Source organism: Cydia pomonella, chromosome 13, assembly GCF_033807575.1.
Source record: "Cydia pomonella isolate Wapato2018A chromosome 13, ilCydPomo1, whole genome shotgun sequence".
Taxonomy (NCBI): Eukaryota; Metazoa; Arthropoda; class Insecta; order Lepidoptera; family Tortricidae; genus Cydia; species Cydia pomonella.
The window spans coordinates 18,838,592-18,859,680 of record NC_084715.1 but is presented as its reverse complement, the minus strand read 5'-3'; the positions used below and the strand labels follow the sequence as shown (position 1 = coordinate 18,859,680).

General features: G+C 38.0%; 1 protein-coding gene across 2 annotated transcripts in view; it reads right to left on the bottom strand.

Moving 5' to 3' along the window:
* The window catches only part of LOC133524480 (formin-like protein), a 110,817-nt gene that overhangs the window by 20,779 nt on the left and 68,949 nt on the right, over window positions 1-21,089 (bottom strand). For both annotated transcript variants that reach the window (XM_061860521.1, XM_061860520.1), the window contains exons 2-8: window positions 12,906-13,076; window positions 5,792-5,871; window positions 4,816-4,955; window positions 3,016-3,242; window positions 2,425-2,673; window positions 1,567-1,710; window positions 479-595 (exon numbers count right to left, since the gene is read on the bottom strand). In XM_061860521.1, the coding sequence (XP_061716505.1) occupies window positions 479-595; window positions 1,567-1,710; window positions 2,425-2,673; window positions 3,016-3,242; window positions 4,816-4,955; window positions 5,792-5,871; window positions 12,906-13,076 (1,128 nt within the window). The remainder of the gene's footprint in view (window positions 1-478; window positions 596-1,566; window positions 1,711-2,424; window positions 2,674-3,015; window positions 3,243-4,815; window positions 4,956-5,791; window positions 5,872-12,905; window positions 13,077-21,089) is intronic.

Sequence of the window (21,089 nt, the reverse complement as noted above, 5' to 3'; positions counted from 1 at the left end):
ATGCCGCTAATACCAAACATTGATTAACACTCACATTCACAAGTCCAGGGCTGAACGACAAATGAAACAAATCCGATAAGTGAATAAGTGTGCTTACGAAATCGGCGTATTATAAAAACACAGCTCTATCTTAGCGACGCGACTTCCGTGCATTTTCTGATACATGGTCCAGGGGTACAGTCAGCGTCAAATACTTCGTAGCAGTCAAAGTGGCCAAATAGTTCGGTACACCATACTAAATATATGGTGTATCGAACTATTTGGCTACTTTGACTGCTACGAAGTATTTGACGCTGACTGTACATAATATTTATATCATAAAAGAAGATAGAAATTTCGTATTTCGCAAATGTAAGTCTTGTGCTCTATTTATTAATAGTTTTTTCGTTATTAATTTTCTGTTCACTTTAAAAAATGTTATAATGTCATTGACATACAACCAACATGAGAAAGTATGGGGAAGGATAAGTATACATACGTGTCCCAACTCGTCTTCCAGTTCGTTGACCTTTTCAAGCGCCGCCGTTTTGGTCTCGCTGTCTTCCATGAGGGCGGCCACGTCGAAAACGTTGTCGAGGTATGCCGATATTTGAACCTGTTAATATTGTTACATTTATAAAAGTCCTTTGGATTTGTGTTTCGTTTTGCTCCACTAAAGAAACTTCTTCTCGTGCAAAAAAAACAAACAATTGATAGGTCTAAGGTAATTATGTAATTAAAGGGAATAAATTATAAATAAATAAATTAATTAATTACATTGGGCAATAGCTGCTAGCTAGTGCTCCATTGACAAATAATAGATTAGCTACGCTTGCAAAAAGTGTTATTTCTTTTTAATTGAATACGGAATAGTTTGATCGATATTTAGAAGAAAGGATAGTTGAGCTGAATGTGCAATGATAGAATATGCGTCAACTAATAGTGATTATGGAGACTGCGAAAAGCGGAAAAAGTTTTTTGCCGTCTGAATGTTTAGATATCTACTTAAGACACTTAAGTAAATAAATAGCCTAGTTCATAAACGTCTGTCAAGGGTAATAAGCTGTTCATAAAATTACAAAACAGAGATGAGCTATGAATAGGGGGATAGAAGCAGAGACAGGTCCGGTATCCCCTTCGAAGGTTTTGGAAGGTGTATTTCATAAGGCTTTGCTTACCAAAGCCGTTGCTAACTAGAACCCTTTCATTCGCCTGTTTAAGCGCTTCATGATACGGGTGTGAGCGCTAACCTCTTGAAGAGGTATCGATTATAAATTATAGCACTTATGCCATTTTCTACTTTCTCTTGGTAAAAATAAATAATACATTTCTGTTTAAAAAAGGTTTAAAGTGAAGGACCGGGTGTCTAGCGCGTTGACAGCACAGGTGTCATTTTTTTTATTAGGAAAGGGATACCCTTTATTTTAAGCGGTTTCTCTGAAAGGGAGCTAAGTCGAATGAACGGGTAAACAATTCAAAGGAAAAGCCATTTGATGGGGCTATTGGATGAACGACTAAACCATTTAAAGGCTTTTTTTCTAGGAAGGGGTGGACGGGTCCCTGTATAGAAGTATATTAGTTAATAACCTGCAGATCTTCACTCTCGCACATCCGTAACCTCTCCAGATAGTCGTCCAACTTGAGCGAAGTGAACTCGTACTGTAAGTGCACTCTGAAGTTCATGTCCTCCACGGAATGCACTATGATGTTCACGAACTGCATGCACGCCACCTGAAATTAACATTAAAATGATTTATTTGTGTTTGACTTTAACAGACATCATCCACGTAAGATAACGTGGTAGTTTTTATTCAAGAGCGTTATCTCTTGTAGACTAAGAGCAACGGAAAGAGATGATCAAATTTAAGACCTTATAGGGAGCGTGTATAAACTGTAAGGGGCAGCACAGGAGACGTCAGATTATTGGTGCGAGTTGTGAATGTGAAGTTTATGCTTCCAATGTAGCCCACAAGATAGCAGAACCTACTACGCAACACTACAAGAAAACGTACGAGAACGGCAGACGGCAGCACTTGCTTTGCCGTGAAGTGTTAATGTACATGTTCATGTTTCCGATTCAGGCCACAAGATGGCAGGGTAGAAACTCCAACGCGCACGGTGCCTATAAAACTCTAGCTTACCTTTTTGTTAATTTGGTATACTATACCTATAACTAATCCGGTTGTCTGGCAGTCGTTCATCGGTGAAAACCAAAGTGGCAGGCCAGAAAAGTTTTATTCAATTTATAGAGCTCCAGAATCGGAGCTCATTTCTACCTTTTATGTTTGTGTGAGTGGGTGCTGCTAACCTGACCTCCAACTATGAACAGCTACCAGACAGATTTAGTAATTGCTATTGTGCTAGAGGAGTTTCGTTGATCTCTCCCCAATGGGAAAGATATCGTACATGTCCGTTGCACGCTCGTTTAGAAGAAGTTAAACTCACCATAAACTCAATATGAAACTGTTCATAGTTCATAAAGTAGTCCATGAGCGTGTGGAACCTCCGCGGCTCGCCGGCGACCTCCTTGAAGTTGTCGAACGCCGACAATATGATCTGGTGTCCGCCCTTCACGAGGCATATGGCGGCGAGAAGCTCCAGTACCAGCGCTTTCGTGCGTAGCGAATGGTGGACGAGAGAGAGGGCTATGCTGTTGATGGCTTCTCGGTGTTGGATTACCATGTTGAAGCCGTACTGGAAAGAAAAAAAGTATTTAGAGTTTTGAAAGTATCTTTTATTAGTTTGTGACAATTTCAGCTTAGGCAAACTCTCGTACGTCCGGTTCTCTCCTACAGGTTGCAATTCTCAACCGATATTCGTGAAAACTTGTGTGGCAAAGTCATTATGGACACGACTAACGCAATCAAACAGTTTCCTGGATTTCTGGATAAGATTAAGAGCCTTAATTAGGTTAGGTTAGACAAGGGTCTCGAAACCTTTTCCTCCGAGGGCCACGGCCAGACTTATCGCTCGTAGTTTGGAGACCCCCGGGTATGTTTCCAATCAACCCTTCTGGACAACTCATGAATCCCTTACCTTGTTGTTCATGATAGCGCGCATACACATGATGCACACATGTATATCGTCAGTAGAGGCGCCCATGTTAAGGCGTGCGGCATGCCTGGTCCGCCGCCGCGCGACGGCGGGGCTGGCCGCGCCTTCGCACTCGGCGTCGGTGGAGCGCGCGCGGCGTCGCCACGATGCGTTCAGTGTGGAGCTGTTGTCAGTTGGCGCGCTGCAGTCGGAGGTCGTTGTGTTTGCACCTAGGAAGTAAAATACCAATCAGTTACGAATTTAATCTAGTAAAGGAATTTCATACAGCCTTACACGCCCGTAAAGCAACCTTCTTTTGTTTATAAACGTAAAATTGTGACACAAGTGACGCAACATCTTAGCATTCAACCATCAAATAGAAGTAGACTCGTAATTTGTTTTTACCTGTGTAAATCTACGAATAAAACAAATTGACTACATATTTTTTATTGCAAGTTTAAGAAAAGCACTGTACAAATATCGGCGAGAAACGGGATTGCCGGCTGCGTATCCCTATCCGTCTATATCTACTGCCTGCAACCCTTCGTTTCCCGGCCTCTATAGTAATATACTATTCCAAGTCCCAATAAAGAGGATATGTTATACAGTGTTGATATCCAATTAATTCAAGTATTCATCATATTACGTCATTTATATTCAGTTAAATGCTTGTAAAGTGAGCGTTTGTTAATTCCCTTCGCGTAAGAGCTGATCCAGACGATAATATAGTTGATTTATGGCCCAGACGTGACAAATGAAGTAAGGAGATGCGGGAAACTAGGTTAGCCGGGTTCAATCCATTATACAAGTTTTGCAAAGGAGGATTAGAAAATTTAGGAAATATCTAACATAACGGGCATGAGAAAATTGGCCGTAACGCAGTAAGAGAGTTAGATATTAAAAAGTGTTTCGGATATAGAAAGCTGTACTTATGTAGGCTGCTGCTATGGTATTATCTATGTTCACGTCAAAGGGAAATAAACATAAAAACGTGTATCTGCAGTATTTCTGGCTATATCTCATAACTATAAGACGGACAATAATCGGCCTTCAGCTCAATAGAGGGCCAGTGATATCTGCCTTAACTTATTGAAGACCTGGTCAGGCCAGAGTCAAAAATTAAGGATGGAGACATCCCGGTCATTATTGGTGGAGGTCCACTGTGCACTTGTAGGAGTCTTATTTATTGTAATGATACCAGTGAAACCAAAGTATAAGCAGGAAACTTTTTAGACCAGTACCCTGTCTAACAACATTTGCCTAATTCAGACGGTTGTCAATATTTTTTTCCCACGGAACGCTCATTTCTTTTAGTGAAGTTTTACTGCACGTTGTAAATGGTCTACTCTTGTGTTAATGCCGTTGCTGGACTGACTCCGAGCGAGAGCTACCCTTTGCTCGTAACGCATCATGCTGAGCCGGAAGCTGATTTAGCCGATAAGCACGTCCAGCCCCTGGTCCTTGTCGTTCAGGAACTCCAAAACCCTTTTTTTAGTTCTTTGGACAGCACCTAGTTAGACCACTTTCTGGCAGTCGGAATTGGGTATTTTAGTTGTCTAATGACTATTTAAGAAGGTCCATAGTGTTTTTAAGAGTCTTGCTTGTGGTGATGACCGATTTAGTGGCTTTCGCAAGTGCAGCTCTTCAGTCGGTGCATATTACAGATGGTCACATCACTATAGCCTGGCCTGAACCGAAAGATGGACATCGCAGCCATTGCCCGCTTTGCAGTGGAGTTACCCCTGCTGTCTATTTATATGACGATGATTGGTGTATTTAGCTCAACACTTGTATGATACTAACCCTGGTTGATGCCATCGCTGGACTGGCTCCGAGCGAGCGCTATCCTCTGCTCGTGACGCATCATGCTGAGCCGGAAGCTGAGGTAGTCGATCAGCACGTCCAGACCCTGGTTCTGTTCGTTCAGGAACTCCCGGACCCATCTGGAACACGACAAACATTCATTTAAAAATATATATGTGGTGTAACAGTCCTTGCTCATGCTTTCATACAAGACCAAGAAGCGAGCGAATAAAGTAAGGACGCCATCATTACGACAGGCGTAGCGTAATACAGGCGTAAAAAACAAAACTTATGACATAATCAAACTATAAAAATCTTCGTCTGACGAGAAAGTAAAATCGTCGATACATCCGCCGAAGACATCTGACGCCAGTGACGCCATGATTTCAACTAATAGAATTTCACTTATAACACAATTACGCTTACGCGACGCTTGGTGCCCAGAATTCGACGCGTCTTAACGTTTTTACGATACGCTGACGCGACGCTTACGTTTACGCTCCGTTTGCTGAGGGTCTAAATCGCACGCTCGTAATTATATTGTTGTCCCGCCTATAATCCTAATCGCCTAATTCCTATATCGTCACTTTCCTATTTTGTCCACATTCCTATGTGACCCACAGCCCACAGTGCTAACTCGTCTACATTCCCACATGGTCCAGAGTGCTGACATTAGTGGAGGTCAAAATGACAGTCCAACGCAATTTTTCAGTTGGAAAAAGTAATATAAAAGTGCAGAAGTTGCCTTATTTATAGAAGTCAGTCAGGATAATGGGGGTAATAATGTTGACGAGTTGGCTCTGTGGTCAAAATAGGAATGTAGACGATCTGGACTGTAGGTAGTCAAAATAGTAATGTGGATACTGGTGCCTGTTTGTGATACTTTCGCTAACTGCTTGCTTGCAATTAGTTTTGATTTTGATTTTGAAAGTCACACTTCAGAAAAGATGGTACGAAAAAAATTAAATGCACTTACTCTATGTGATTAGTTCGGAGTGATATTTCCAGATCCCTAAGAACTTGTGTAGACGTGGAGTCGCCGACCATTTTCCGTTTCTGTAAATAAAAATAAGCAACATTCAATTAATTTTAGCTTCATATTTGGCATACGCAACGACCGAACGATACTCAGCTCAATTATGTTTTATCTGATAGCTGATGCCAATATGTAAAAGTCAAATGAAATTGTGAACCCATTTCTCAAATGGTATTAGACTAATACTACACGTGTATTGTAATGCCAACGGACCAAAGAAACATCCAAAAGATCCGAACATGAGATTCCATTTGCAAATTAGACTCGTGACCTGAGGCAATGGGAATTCATTGTTCTGCCATCGACGTATCTATACCATACAAATAAGTTTGGATAAGATTAGTTCTCCTTATATGTAGCCTTTCATCTCGGACCACCACGTTTCTGCCATTCACCGATCGTAAATAAACCTTAGTGGGACGATATAAAGTCTGTTTTCCGTCAGATTATATTGCTGTTTTGTATCGAGGTTTGGTACAAGTATGATGTGAGGTCAATGACATTCTGCAGGTGAATATGATTTGTTATAGTGGAACAGATGTTTTGCCGGTTCTGCATGTTTAAGAATTAACAATACAGCCGCAACATAGCATGTGGGTTAAGCGTCATTTTTGCATGACGCTCCCCGTTTTGTATGCGTCCGCGAAATTTGCGCCAGAAGAATTTCTGTAATTTTTTACATCGAGTTGGGATTGGGGTAGTCAAATACATGCACTGAGTTGAAAATCCCTTAATAATTTCCTTATTTCAGAATATAAATTCATATACCTTAGCTTGAAATAATTTATATTGTAATTTAATATTATGAAAGAAAAAATCTAAATTTAAAAAAAAAAAAAAATCTAAATCTGTATATGTCGCAGAACGACTGAATCGTGCCATCTATCGCCTTTAAGATGTGTTTCATCACGCCATATTTGATAGATAGAGCAAGCTAGGGTGTTACGGTCCATCTGAGTGGCGTTCGACGCGGTTCCGCCAAGGCGTCATAGAGTGCGCTGTCAAAACAACTGAAATCGAGAACAATTGAAGTTTTGCTGTCTATCAATCTCCAGCCGAGACCGGGAGAAGATGGCGTTGGTGGCGGTTCCTGGGTCAAACCCACTGGCTTGCTTAAGATAAGAAATGTAACGCGTTCTATGATTTGTAATCAAACCCTGTAATGACTGTGAGTTGAATATCGTATTTCATTGAAAGCCCTCGTCATCCACTATTGAAGATTCTGATGTGCTGTCGCTGGTATGATACGCTCATAATTCCCGACTTATATATATATTATATACTAGCGGACTTACGGACCTTTGTCCTTAGGTAGATGACTCTAAAGTATAGGGGTGTGAATGAGCATAAATTCTAGTACCTATAATATTATTTGCAACCTTATTAAGAGTTTCTATATCTATTATCAGCCTAATGAGCTTATTACTTTACAAAATATCATCGATTGTCAAACCGGAAGAGCTTTGCAAGCATGGAACAAATCGACGCGTCGAGGAGCTTTTTAGAACGGTGTTTCGTGTGGCGAAGAAAGCACACTTTTGCAGCAGATGGTAACTCGTAAAGTCATAGAGGATGACAGTCTTCATTCACACATAGTCGCCTACTATTTGTGTGTTGGGTCCCTAAAATCTATATGCGATACGATATAGGTAATGGGTTAGAACAGTGTACCCATTCAGAAGCACTTGCAGTTAATGATTCATAGTCAGGCGCCGTCTAACGGCTTTGAAAGTACCTATTCCATGCGCTACTCATGTTTGTCTATCTTTAATGAATTACCAACTGCGGTCAAGTGGTTGCTTACTGGAAGCAATAATACCTAAAGCAAAAAATAAGGACAGTTATTGACCAAGCGTAGTGCAACTTTGACAAGTTTTCACGTATGCCACTGGACGAATGTGAAAAACTAAAAAAAGGCATCCCGGAGGAGCTCTACACCAATTTGACCTAACGATCGGTTGGCTGCGTGGCCTGGATATATCGATCGACTTATAAACTATACTTGTTAGAGTGAGATAGATTTAGCTTTGTTAATTTCAACAAATATTATATTGCCTACGCCATACGACATGCATACGACGTTCTCTCCTAGTTCGATGTTGTGACAATTTAATTTAAGATAACATCTGTATGTACCAAGGAATGCAATTAATAAATGAAATAAATGAAATGAATACCAAAATATTACCTCGGCTGTAAGGGGTCGCTTTCAACCCTTAGTTAACAATCTACTATTCAAGACCGGTACTACAGAATTAAAAACCGGTTGTTTACCGAAACAAATTACGAACACAAACAAACAAATAAGTATTATATAAAACCTTAGTGGCGCCAGCGAGTGACAAAAGCAGTAAAAGTATGTATTTCTAAAGACCTAATAAGTCGCCAGGTAAGAAGTCACAAGAACAAGTCGCACAAAAAATCTTTCGCATGTACCAGTTGTATCATCTTCGGGGCTCTCAATTATTATGCATATGCATGCAGGAAGGTAATGTATATCTAAACCACGCTGTTTATTACCTCAGGTTATTAAAACAGGTCCAAATTACCATAATTACTACGCAATTTAATGGGTCCATTTCACTAAATGAGGGGTAATTATGGAAAGTTAAATATGGGGAAATTATTAGACAATTAACATGGTTTTGGTGTACGGTTATGTTTATGATGGAGGAGGATGTTTATACTTGGAATTCACTTAAAGAGATGATTTTAGGGCAGAGAACGTCAAGAAAATCAAGTAAATTATGGTTTTACGAGTATTCTGTCTTCTAAATCTAAAATATTAATTATTTTATTAAATCATAAGAAATTATATAACATTTTTTTATAAATTATATTTCGTACTTCTGCATGTAACAAGCCATTTTTTTTACTTTTTTATGTTTTTATTATTTATCTTTTTATGCTCATTTTGCACCAACTACTTAACGTAGCGACAGAAAAATTACCAAGGCCTACAGTACCCAGAGCAGAAGTGGGCAGGGTTGGTCAACTTTGTCACTTTGCCTTTCGTATATGATTTTTATGTATATCGTATTGACAAGTATAAAAATAGTAAAAAAAAATCCTTGAAAAAAATTGAATTTGTGCCCTAGACTAGATTATATTATAAAAATCTATAGTTACAACAAATAAACAATACGATAACACTCCAAATAACAATTTAACAAATTATTCAATGAATCTTACGGACGCTAAATAGAACCGTCCTACTTCCCATACAGACGCTGATGGCGTATTTATGCCCGAAGACCTCTGACCGGCGTTATCTCTCATAAATATCTAATCGGAAACCATTCGGAAACACACGATTGTTATTCTTATGGCTTGGCGAGCGTGGACGATTTGATCACTTAGGCAAATCAGTAAGGGCTTGATCATGCCTTTGCACGGCGGCGAGCGGTTAGTTTGAGCCTCTTTGATTGCCAACGAGAGGTCGAGAGGTGCAGAAGCGTTACTGCGGGCAATAGTTACTGTCAGTTCCCTACACCAATTGCGTTGCTATCGTTCTTTGGAGTCTTTTTAATTAATTAAGTCGAGTGTTGATTTGACACTGCTCCATTTTAAAGCCAATTTACATTCAATCCAAGCGAAAACCATCACAACAAATTCGGCTTCCTAAGGATGAAGGATGACTACAGAAATCTCATACGCTACGCTACGACGATGCTTCGTGTGCGGACTTGTTTGAAGTTCTTCGTGCTCGTAACGCTCTCGTTCTACGCACGTATTGCGATACGCTGACGCGTCTCTTACGCTTACGCTCCGTGTGCTGAGGGGCTAAGTGACACATTATCTGCTGGAATGCTCCTAAACTAAAAGGGAGCCTATCAAAGATGGTCTTTGAATTTCTAAGTTCGGTAGCCATCCAGCGCTCTCTAATCACGCATATTACGTATCAGAGTCACACACTGGATCATCCATTCATTCGAAAAACACTATCTTGTCCATGAGAATACAATGGAACTTTATCAATTAGTATACCAAAACAGTCCCTAATAACATATGAATAAAGACGATGCATTTGGGCAGAGCTGTATTAAACGGGACTTCAGTTGACCCAAGGTTAAAATGTCACTAGTCACTACAACTGTTTGTTGTGATTTATTAAGAAACATTGTCGTCGATCATGTTATGAACACAGCGCGATAAAGATCAAAGACTTTGCATTTGTATACGTCGTTGGGTTTTATTAGCATTAAATTGTCACTATGCTGACAAATATTACTAGTTGGTATATGTATATAAATGCCTGAGTAAAACGCTAAATTGATATTTTAGATTTTTAGGATTCATGTAAGCTCTCTAGAATACGTTGAATACGGAACGCTAGAAACGTGTTATGCTTTTTTCCAGGAATTCGATATCTAGCAAGTGCGATGTACTTACTTCACGTAAGTCGTATTAAACAATAAAGAGTGCTACGAAAGTGTCAATTTTGCAAAGATAACCCATAGGTAGTGGCTATAGTATTCATCTTGACATATCGGTACACTTCATCTGCCAGGGATTAGACATCACTTGACATCAGATATAAAGGGTAGATGGGCGTTTCAAATCATCACATAATAATTATACTTTACTCATGAGATAGCACTTGCGCGTTACAAAATCGCCGTTAGTTGCAGAGGTGTTTTTGCATTTGCCCCGTTACTGTATTGCTAATCACTTTTTTGTGAATATCATTTAAAACAAGCGTTGAACAAGGCGGATGTAGTGTTCAAATCAATGGGTTCGATTTGGGACTGTGTGGTCTGCGCTTGTATTTGTAGGTGTTACTATAAACAAATAATAATAATATGTTCATGGTTCTGGCGGGTCTTAAGGATAATCTTTCAATTGATCAGTAAACGATGAAATGTTATTGAAGGTTTTTCAAAATTAGGTTTTGCTTTACAGATCCATTTTTTAACCATTTGTAAACCTTCATACAAATATAATAAAGTCAATAAACCACACCTATTTTATGATGCTAAATGGTTGTAATACACATATGATATTACTTATCACAAGGTTAGAAAATCGTGTCGTTACAAGCAAAAATAAATTAAATACACCACAAGGAATTCCATAACCTAGAAAGTAGCTCATTCTAATTGTTAGATCCGTACACCGATTACTTCGTGACTTCCATATGAAACAGGAAGAGATTTTTACTAAGATAACACTCCGTTACACCTAACGTTATCTTCCATGTCCCCTGTATAGTTGTGTCTTTAGAAATATAGCCCGTATATACTTGGTAAGGAAGTAAACTAAGCTTAAGGATGCTCTCCATCAGAGCCTACGCCTCAAATGGCAATGGGCAGGGCATATAGCTAGGTACAATGACGGAGGTTGGACACTAGAATCTACAACATGGACAGGGTCAGCAGGTAGAAGAGGCAAGGGAAACCAAAAAAGAGATGGACAGAAGACATCATCTCAGTAACAGGCATAGACTGGCTATAAGACAGACCAAAATATAGATAAATGGAGGAAGTGTGAGGAGCCTTTTACCCAAAAGGGAACCCCATGAGATTAATGTAATTAATAATTATATACTTTTGTGTAATGTAATGTATCTGTTTTATGTAATGTAGAAATAAAAAGCTATTTTATTATTATTATTATATACTTGGTATCAATAACTGGTAAGGTAATTTAGCCGCCAGTGAGTCCTAGCGACCAAAATCTTCTAGGGTCACAAGGCGTTAGGATTTTTTGTCATTTAACATTAGTGTAACTGGAAATGTAAGGATTTGATTTAATTGATAACGTAAGTCAATTTGGAAATATTGTATCAGAAATTAAAAAATATATTAGAAAAAAGAATGGAATACAAGATTTATCTATCTTAAAAAGCTAGGGTCTTAAAATAATGATAATGTCGTTCTGAAAAAAGATGCTCAGCGTCTCACGATTTTTAAGAAGAATTAATCAGGCCACATAAAATTGAGACAGCTAAAAATCTCTAAGCAACTTTCAACCATCCGTCACGAAAGGACACAGAACAGAGAGTCCATCAATGTACGTCATATTTTAATAGAAATTTGACATGATGAAGATATTTCCACACGTTGACATTGCAAATGGCATGCAAAGTTAGCCTGGTCCGAGTCTACTTATCTCAAAAACATTTAAACTTCAGGAATTAGGCCAAGAGAAATGTGCATAGGGTAACCCTAGCGTCGGAAAGAAAGCCTAGCCCTAGGCACCGGCCCGTAATTACCTTCGCTACCTTATTACCGATTGTCTCCGTAGATTGCGGGCAACCTTACTGATTTATGCCTCATTGTCTGAGTAACGGCATCCTTTGTAGCGTTATGGCATTCCTTTATGATTTATTGAGCAAAACGATACGTGGCAGATAGCTGGTCACTCCTTAAATTTTACTTACAGCTATGGGTACCTAACTGTTACTGTATTCATTTTGACAGTAATACTCAATTGCGCGTACTTATTAGTAACACGTCCGAAGTATGGTTGCGAGAAATATCATAGGGATTACGTTTTTTATTATATCTGTGTACATCGCGTCTTCAGTTAATATTTAGGCGGCGGAAAGAGATATAAAACATTAGTTATCATTTTACATTATATAATTTATACATAATAAATAATATAATAAATAAATATTTAGGCAAGTAACGCGTTTATGAATAACGCCATAAGTGTTTCCAAACATGTACCATTTGTTTCAAAGAGCAGCGTATGATTCGCCGTTGATTTTCGACAGTTCGAAGGAATAAAGTTTCTATCTGGGAATACATATTACATACCCTGTGACTCCTGGAGGCCTTTTATTCGAGGCAGGTCCTGAGCTTGTTGAGGTAATGCGTGGGCGAATCCTTGACTTGGACTATGTCCTGGTCGCAGATGATCTCCCATTTCTCTAAGCTGACTGTGCGGAATATTGGTTACATACCCTGACTCCTGGAGGCATTCGGGTCGAGGTATGTCCTGAGCTTATTGGTGTAGTGCGTGGGCGAATCCTTGGCTTGGACTATGTCCTTGACGCATATAATCTCGCATTTCTTTAAGCTGGCTGTGTGGAACATTGGCTACATACCCTGTGACTCCTGGATGCCTTCGGGTCGAGGTACGTCCTGAGCTTGTTGAGGTAGTGCGTGGGTGAATCCTTAGCTTGGACCATGTCCTGGTCGCAGATGATTTCCCATTTCTTCTCCAGATCATAGTTGCGGAGCAGTTTCGCCTTGTCGGGCGGGAGGTCCATTGATGCCTGCAACAAATAAAAAGTTGTTTTAGCACTGGATATTTATGCATAGGTAAGTACATTTGCCGTTGGCATAACAAACTAGCCTTTGGAAAGGTTGTACAGTAGCGGATTAAAATAAAGTGTTAATAGTATCCTGGAATATTTTTTCAAATAACGTGCTCAAAAATATCTGACACAGTCACAGTCACTCAATTGTTCTACATATAGAGACATCTCTTTTTGTTTTTTTGTGCTGACTGTACAAAACCATTAATTAGTTTTGTCTGTTAGATAACTTTTAAGCAAAATAAAATGTGTTATTTTAAAGGAAACAGAAAATGACAATTTCCTGCATTTTAATCCGTAATAACCCAACCTAAATACCTACGACCTCCGACCACGAGTCACATAGCCATATAGCGGTCACCAAATGGAAAAGTAGGCAAACTAGGGAACTAACCCGGTAAAGATAATACAATATAAGATAATAATATAATTAAGGACACAAAGTAGTTTCGACGTCATGAAATTTAAAAGTTATCCACCTTGATTTTATACATAATTTAAGAACCCACGTTTACTGAATTTTATTACCATTTTAGGTAAACTTTTGGTAAGTATAATAATATCATGTTATTCCAAGTTTTGCTCAATGCTTAGCTGTAAGTAACCTAAACAAAACAATATGAATGAGCGAGTTTACTTTCGGTCCAAGGATCTAAAGGCGTATTTTTAACTCGAAAGGGCTATAAGCTACAGTTTTTGTTGTCTCAAAAAGTTCTAACTTAGTATAAAGTAACTATAAGAATATAGATTCGGCTTAAAGAAATTTCAAAGTAATTCACCTTGATTTAATACATAATTTAAGAAGCTGCGATACTGGATTTTACTATTACCTTAGGTAAACTGGTATTAATAATATTTTGTTATACCACTTATAAGTTGTAGTTGTAGGTTAACGAAACAAAACAATAATCTTATGAATGAGCGAGTCTACTTTCGGCCCAAGGATCTAAAGGCGTATTTTTAACTCGGAAGGGTGGAGTATTTCTGTTCGGCTGCAGTCCATAAAAAGATAAGCCATGATCGACAGCGAGCCGTTAAATTTACTACATATGGGTCGACATTTAACATTGTTTATTATTTTGACTATTTTTGTAACTAGCATGTAGTTTTATCAGCGTTGCTTAAATGTTAGGGTTCCGAATTCATTTTTGTACAAATAAATCAAGGACTATAATTTTCATTAGGATTCACATTCAATTGACCTATTTCATAGATATAGGGTCGGTTGCACTAAACTGTCTGTCATCGCCAAAAAAATATATATATTTCATTGTATGGGAATTTGCATGTGAACATGAAAAGGCAAATATACCACGTGATCGACCATACAAAAAGAGAAAACGTTTTTCCACTTCTAAATATTTTCCATTCTCCATGATTTTTTAGTATGTTATTGACACAATGAAAAACTAGGTTTATAGGTCTTTTTTTTTTTCAAAATTTGCAATACAATATATCTATTTTTTTTTTAAAGCGAACCTATAAACCTAGAACATATTATGCTGAAGCGATCGACGTCAAAATCAAAGTGATTTGTTAAAATGTAGTAAGTGGAAAACGTTTTCTCCCGAAATGGAATTTCATAGAAAAAGTACCGTTATTTCGCTAGGATCGCAAAGCAAAGATGGAAGAATTTCCATCTTAATTCTTAACATTGTGAACTCACTGTGGAGTGATGTTGATCATTTCAATTTTGCTTGGTACAACCGGACCTTATTCGCAAATATATATAATTGTCTGGCAAGAAATATGCCACCTGTTCATACCCTTGTTAATATCAACAGAAAAAGAAGGAGTGCTTGTGGAATCGTTTATACGATTCCAATCTATGACCGCCGTTCCGTCATAGACATAAGACCAAACATGGAATCATGCCCATAAGGGTATAAAGTGACAGGGGACCATTGACGAGGGTTTCAATTATAAAATCACCACTAAAATTCAAATAAGCGCGTCACACAAGAATGTCCGGACATTAAACCAGGCTACCATCGCTGAACATATAGTTTGTTCACCCAATACCAATAAAGGACATCTTAATAATCTTAATATCCATAGTAAAACCGTTATACAAAATCTATAATTTACTAAATAAAACAAGTGGAACAAAATCGCTACAAAAGCTTTAATAAGGAAACGAAAACGAAAAGTTTCACCTTATCCCCAGCAACTCCAGCAAGCTTGGTTCTCCATACAAACGTAGATACGCTCTCATTTTAAAACGACTAGCTAGATTGCTCTGAAACTGTACTTACGGATAAGGTATATACTAGTCCTGTAATTAGTTTATATAACTTCCGATACCATAGTAAAAAAAATACGGCGAATTCAAGTTTTTCATATAGAACTTGTTTTTGCTCTATTTCGTTCGTTTCATAAACTGGAGCTATGTAAACTAGTTACCTCATGTCATTATATGTGCAAAGTTTAATTACAATCCAACACGTAGTTTTAAAATGAGTACGAAACTCCGTTTGTATGGGAAGGTGAAATTTGGCCGAGTTCGCCGGGGACCCTTAAACTAAAGCGCCCACTGGCGATATGTTTGGTCACTCAAGAGCTCATTATTGACAATGCGGTGTTCAAACACGATCCCGGCAGCGTATCTAAACGAGAATCGTAGCATTGAACCAGTTGCCGAGATATTGGTCACTAACGGTATGGTTCGGGGTTCCAGGGTTGTGCCAACTTGCAAATTGTATCTCCTATGGTAAACGCAAAACATAGAGAGATGGATGGATTGGATGGGACATTTTTATTTGTAAATAAATATTTTTATAATTCACACTTATTTATTTATCATTATGTGTTTTTTTATACTACGTCGGTGGCAAACAAGAGTACGGCCCGCCCGATTGTAAGCAGTCTCCGTAGCCTATGATGTGATTCATTATGATTTTAAAGATTAGCTAACAATAGCTTTTAAAGATTTTGATAATTTTGTTATTCACTATGCTATTGAATGAAAAAAAATCTGAAATAAATAATTTGAATTGAATAACGAAACAATTAATAATGCAGTTTTTGTTTTAGAGAATAATAGGGAATGCTCTCGGTACTAAGTTTGTATAGCGAGAACCGGTAATTCTCTGTTCTGGTAATGAGTTTGTATAGAAAACCAGTACCGGAAGCACTCCCTAGAGTAACTAAGACCCAGTTCATAATGATCACACCATTTTCCATCGGTCTCATTTTTCCCCAGTGTATGTAACATGATTTTTATATATACAAAATAGATTTAGATTTAGTTTAATTTTTCAGAATTATATTCCTCATTTAAGGCATATATAATATCCCAAGATTTCTTTTGATTCAGTGTTCTCGATTTTCTAATACTGGCAACGACAATCGTGTATTTAAATCAAATGTTAAAGTTTTGTCATAATGTTTTATCGTGGACACGAACAAGAGCGAAGTAATAATATTTATAATCGGCTTACATTTCATCAAAGAGTTAAAAGAGCCTCTACGTGTTGGCTTCATATATCTGGAACACCATTGTTGGGAGGTGAGTAAACATACAATACAAACAGCAAAATAAAAAGCAAGCATTCAAAAGCAAGTTGCGTAAGAACTTATTTGAAAAGATTCGCGACTAAATGTCTGCGTGAGACACTAGGTACATAATTATTATATATATGTATGTTTATTTATATATATATATATATATTGAATATGTATATATGTAGGTACATTGAAAATGTATATTTGCGTCAGTATAATATCATAGTAGTCTCGACTTGTGTCTATTTCTAAATCATTTTTTTACAAACCTGCACCAACTAACTTTTTCTGTTTAGCCCAATGGTTTATAGGTAGAGAATGCCTCAAAGCGTTAAGTCCGCCATTTGTACTCTTTTTCTAAAGTTGTGCAATAAAGTTTAAATAAATAAAATAAATAAAAAGATGAAAATATTTCTCCTATGAAATACATAAAACTACTGTTATATTGCAATATTTTATTGCCTAGGCATTCTGAGAAAAGACAATAGGTAAGAAATGGAATGTATGAAGCAATAGCTATAACATACTGCGCAATAAAAGGTGAACCTGTATGGATGGTCCGTGTTATGATAGCTCTGCTCGATTGTACATAGTTTGCGCTACGTCAACATATTTCAATGATGAATCATAGTTAATGACACTAAGCACTTTGTAGAATAAATTAATAATAAATCGTTGATAAAGTTATATTGCTTAGTTATATTGTAACATAGTATAATTTATTAATAATTTGTATTATATACGAGGCTCTTTCAAGGTCGCTCCCATTGTAGAAAAGATGGCTGAAAGCCGTATGAGATGGTTCGGGCCTGTGATGAGACGTGACAAGGAATATGCAGTCAAAAAGGCTTTGGCCATCCCAGAGAAAAAGAACGGCAAAGGGAGACCGCTTACCACGTGGTGGACAACCGTTACCAAAGACATGGAGCGGGCGCAGATCAACACGCAGACAACCCAGGACAGAAAAACCTGGCGCCTTCGAACGAGGAGGGCCGACCCCAAATAACGGGACATGGCAAAGAAGAAGAAGAGTAACATAGTATAATTTACGTAAGAGCTTAATAGTGAGGTGTGATGAATTCTCGTGATCGCCTCTGAAGGATAAAAAAATACGTATTTCATCTCTTCACCTACGATCATTTATGTTACTATGTGGTGTTAAAGGTCACATTATTCGAATGATGACTCGAGCAGCGTTATGGTTGAGAATTTACTGCTTCATCATTTAAACAGGCAATGTCAGTGTCAATTTCCTTCATAAATTGCATTGATATTCGTTTACGTTACGTTATGCCGGCTGTACACACTCGCCGAGACACCCCGAGACTGACCGAGAACGAGTGTGTACATGATGCTCTCGCCTTGTCTCGCCCGCTCGGTTCTCGCCTCGGTTCGCCTCGGCCGCGTGTCGGTTTTTTGCGGTCGAGTCAAAGGGTCTCGTCCGCTCTCGCGAGGTAAACGAAACCAAGCATGTACACACTCGTTCATTTAGTTGCCCGCTTACTGTATTTGTGTAAAGATGTGTTCGCTATGGTTAAAAATGTGGTCCAACGATCGTGAAATGGAATTTTTAGAATTTCGCCATGGTTTAGTAATTTTTTTTATGATATATGTGTAAGTAATTATAATAACTAACAGCACAAAGACAAACGGCAGCAGCAGTTTCTAGGTCCATCGTGGCCGATATCCTCTGTTCAATTGACGTGCACGAGTGTGTACATGGTGTGCTTTCGTCGAGAGCTTCTCGCCCAAGACTCTCGGCGAGAGGCGAGAGGCGAGTGTGTACAGCCAGCATTACATTACTGGTGCGATTAGAACGTTCAATCTGCCACTCAAGCAATCATTGGGGAATATGGCTCCATCGCTACTGTCGATGATTTTGCCAAGACGTCAAAGTGGGATCCACGTGGGGTAAATAAATTTGAAGCAGTGTAGGTACGGTATAAAACGATATATTATGGCCTCTTGGGTCCTAGCCAGATTACATTTTTTTTTCGAGAAGACTGCGCCATTTTGAAGTTCAACCGAAAATCCAATCCGTCAGTCATTCAAGTAGATTGACAGTGACTCCGCCCGCGTCTACGCTGTTCCAGAATCATCAGTCAAATTGTCAGGCAAATCACATTTTAAGTTTTGTCCCTATTCACCCCGGTTGACGGTATGTACCTAACTATTTTATTTATTTATTTATTTAAACTTTATTGCACAATACATGAAGAGTCCAGAAGGCATTCTCTACCAGTCAACCATGAGCCAAACCGAAAGATCCTAATTGGTGCAGGGTCAGAATACAGAGTAAAATGACAAAAAAATATCACAAAATTATATAAAATTATACTTACATAAATATACATACGTACATATATAAATTTATAGCCATTGTGAAACATCATGAGGACGACCTTTGAACCTTGTCAAACAGATGCTTGCGCAACATGCGCTTGAAGGAAAATTTGTTCAGATTGCCTGAATTTTGAAGGAATTCGACATGCATCGACAACTATGCAACTATTTCAAATTCAACATATGTATTTAGTTTACCCTATACAATTCACGTGCCAGATCAAAACTTGTCTCCTAGCTAGTACTCGGCTAAAGACAAGCCACTTACACGCGAAAGATCTAATTGGTCCGTTGCAATGGCAAATTGGAGGGCATTGTTCCTCAAATAGGAGAGGAATGAACTGCGAAGTTCGTAAAACCAGTAGAAGCAAGTTGGCTTAGGATCGTTTAGGTTTTATAGGGAAAGGAAGCGTTTAAGGAAGGTGAAAGCACTTGCAAGGGCATTCCAGCAAAGTGTCGGGTATGTGGCCCAATTTTATTTAAACTTCTGATAAATCCAAGGCACCGATATTTGATATGATAACTGTACAATACAAATACTCTTCATTGCGCACCTCAATACAGAAACAATACAAATAATACAGCACAAGAAGAGCTAAACAACAGGCGGTCTTATAGCTAAAAAGCGATATCTTCCAGACAACCTTTAGGTAGCGGAACTATATGTCATGTCATAGGTGTTCCAGATGCAATGAAAGAAGTCTAGCACAGAATAAACACAAAACAAAACAATAGATCATACAAATAAAAATAAAATAAATAACATATAAAAAATAAACAACATATACACCGTGTTTTTTTTTCCGTTAATTTCAAGCTTAAATTAAGTAACATTCTCAAAGACTCCGGTATTCTAATTAACTCCATTTCGGAGATAATCAATATTTAATTTTTATCTTATAAGGCCCTTACGAGCATGTACACTTGCCTTAGGGCCTGTTTACATATTGATTAGTGTTTAGTATGAGTTAATACATTTGATACTAAACGTAAATACTATCTCGGACGATTGATGTTCGAAATGACATTGATATGTCACAGTTTTTAATTGTTTGATTGAGTTAAATGTAATGCCTGTGTGACAACATCGCTATATGCAACAGTATAAAAATAAAAATTTATAAAAAAATAAAAAATAAAGTTTTTTTTTAATTGACTATGCCATTTAGTTTCCCTTAACGTACTTGCCGATACCCCGAAGTTAACGGAATTAAAAAAAACACGGTGTATAAGCTAAGTTATAATAACATTCGATAACTTAGCTTTGAATTCAACGGTCTACCAAATAATTAGATGTCTGCAGGTTATTAAGGTACCTGCCATACACGTCACGTCCCCGATAAAGCAGACCGTTTTGTAGAATGCCCTGTAAGTCTTATGTAAATAAAAATCTATTGATATGTCAAATGCGAAAGATTGCATGTTTGGATGATTGCTATTCAATCACGCAAAAACAGCTGACCGGGTTTATATAAGGGATACATTTTATTCTTAAATTCATCCTCTAAGAGAGTGAAATTTGCGTTGAAAGTACACTGAAAAAAATAGATAGCCGAACTGGTTTTGTAACTTACTACGGTTAAACGTCTAAACTACGGTTATAAGAAAATAAACTTTGCATAAATTTACAAACTTATTTTGTAGTGTATACCCAGTACCTGAACACTGATAGCCAAACACGGTTTTGTAACATATAACACATAGTTCGCAAGTCCCAATTTTTGTGTAAACAGTAACCAAAATTTTGTTACAGTTATGCAAACATTTCTTTCAGTGTATGGAATTACTCATGCGAAGAGGGGTAAAGGGACAATTTAACGATTTTCACACGAATGAAATCATGATCAAAGGCTGATGTTCTTATAAAATACCCCTTAGGCTGTCAGACGTCGTGACGGGTTTTCCAAGGCTTAGATAGGTGCAACATATAATCTGTACGGATATTATCAGCGCACCGATACAGCACCGTGCACCGGCAAGTCAGGAAGCCTTAGGGCAACACAGACAGACCGACTACACATCTAGGCCGTGGGTAACCCACTGGGCTACCACATAGTATCGAGTTCTTTTCAACTTTAATCAATAAATATGATGGGACAATCTTACACAAATCGTGCCTAGATC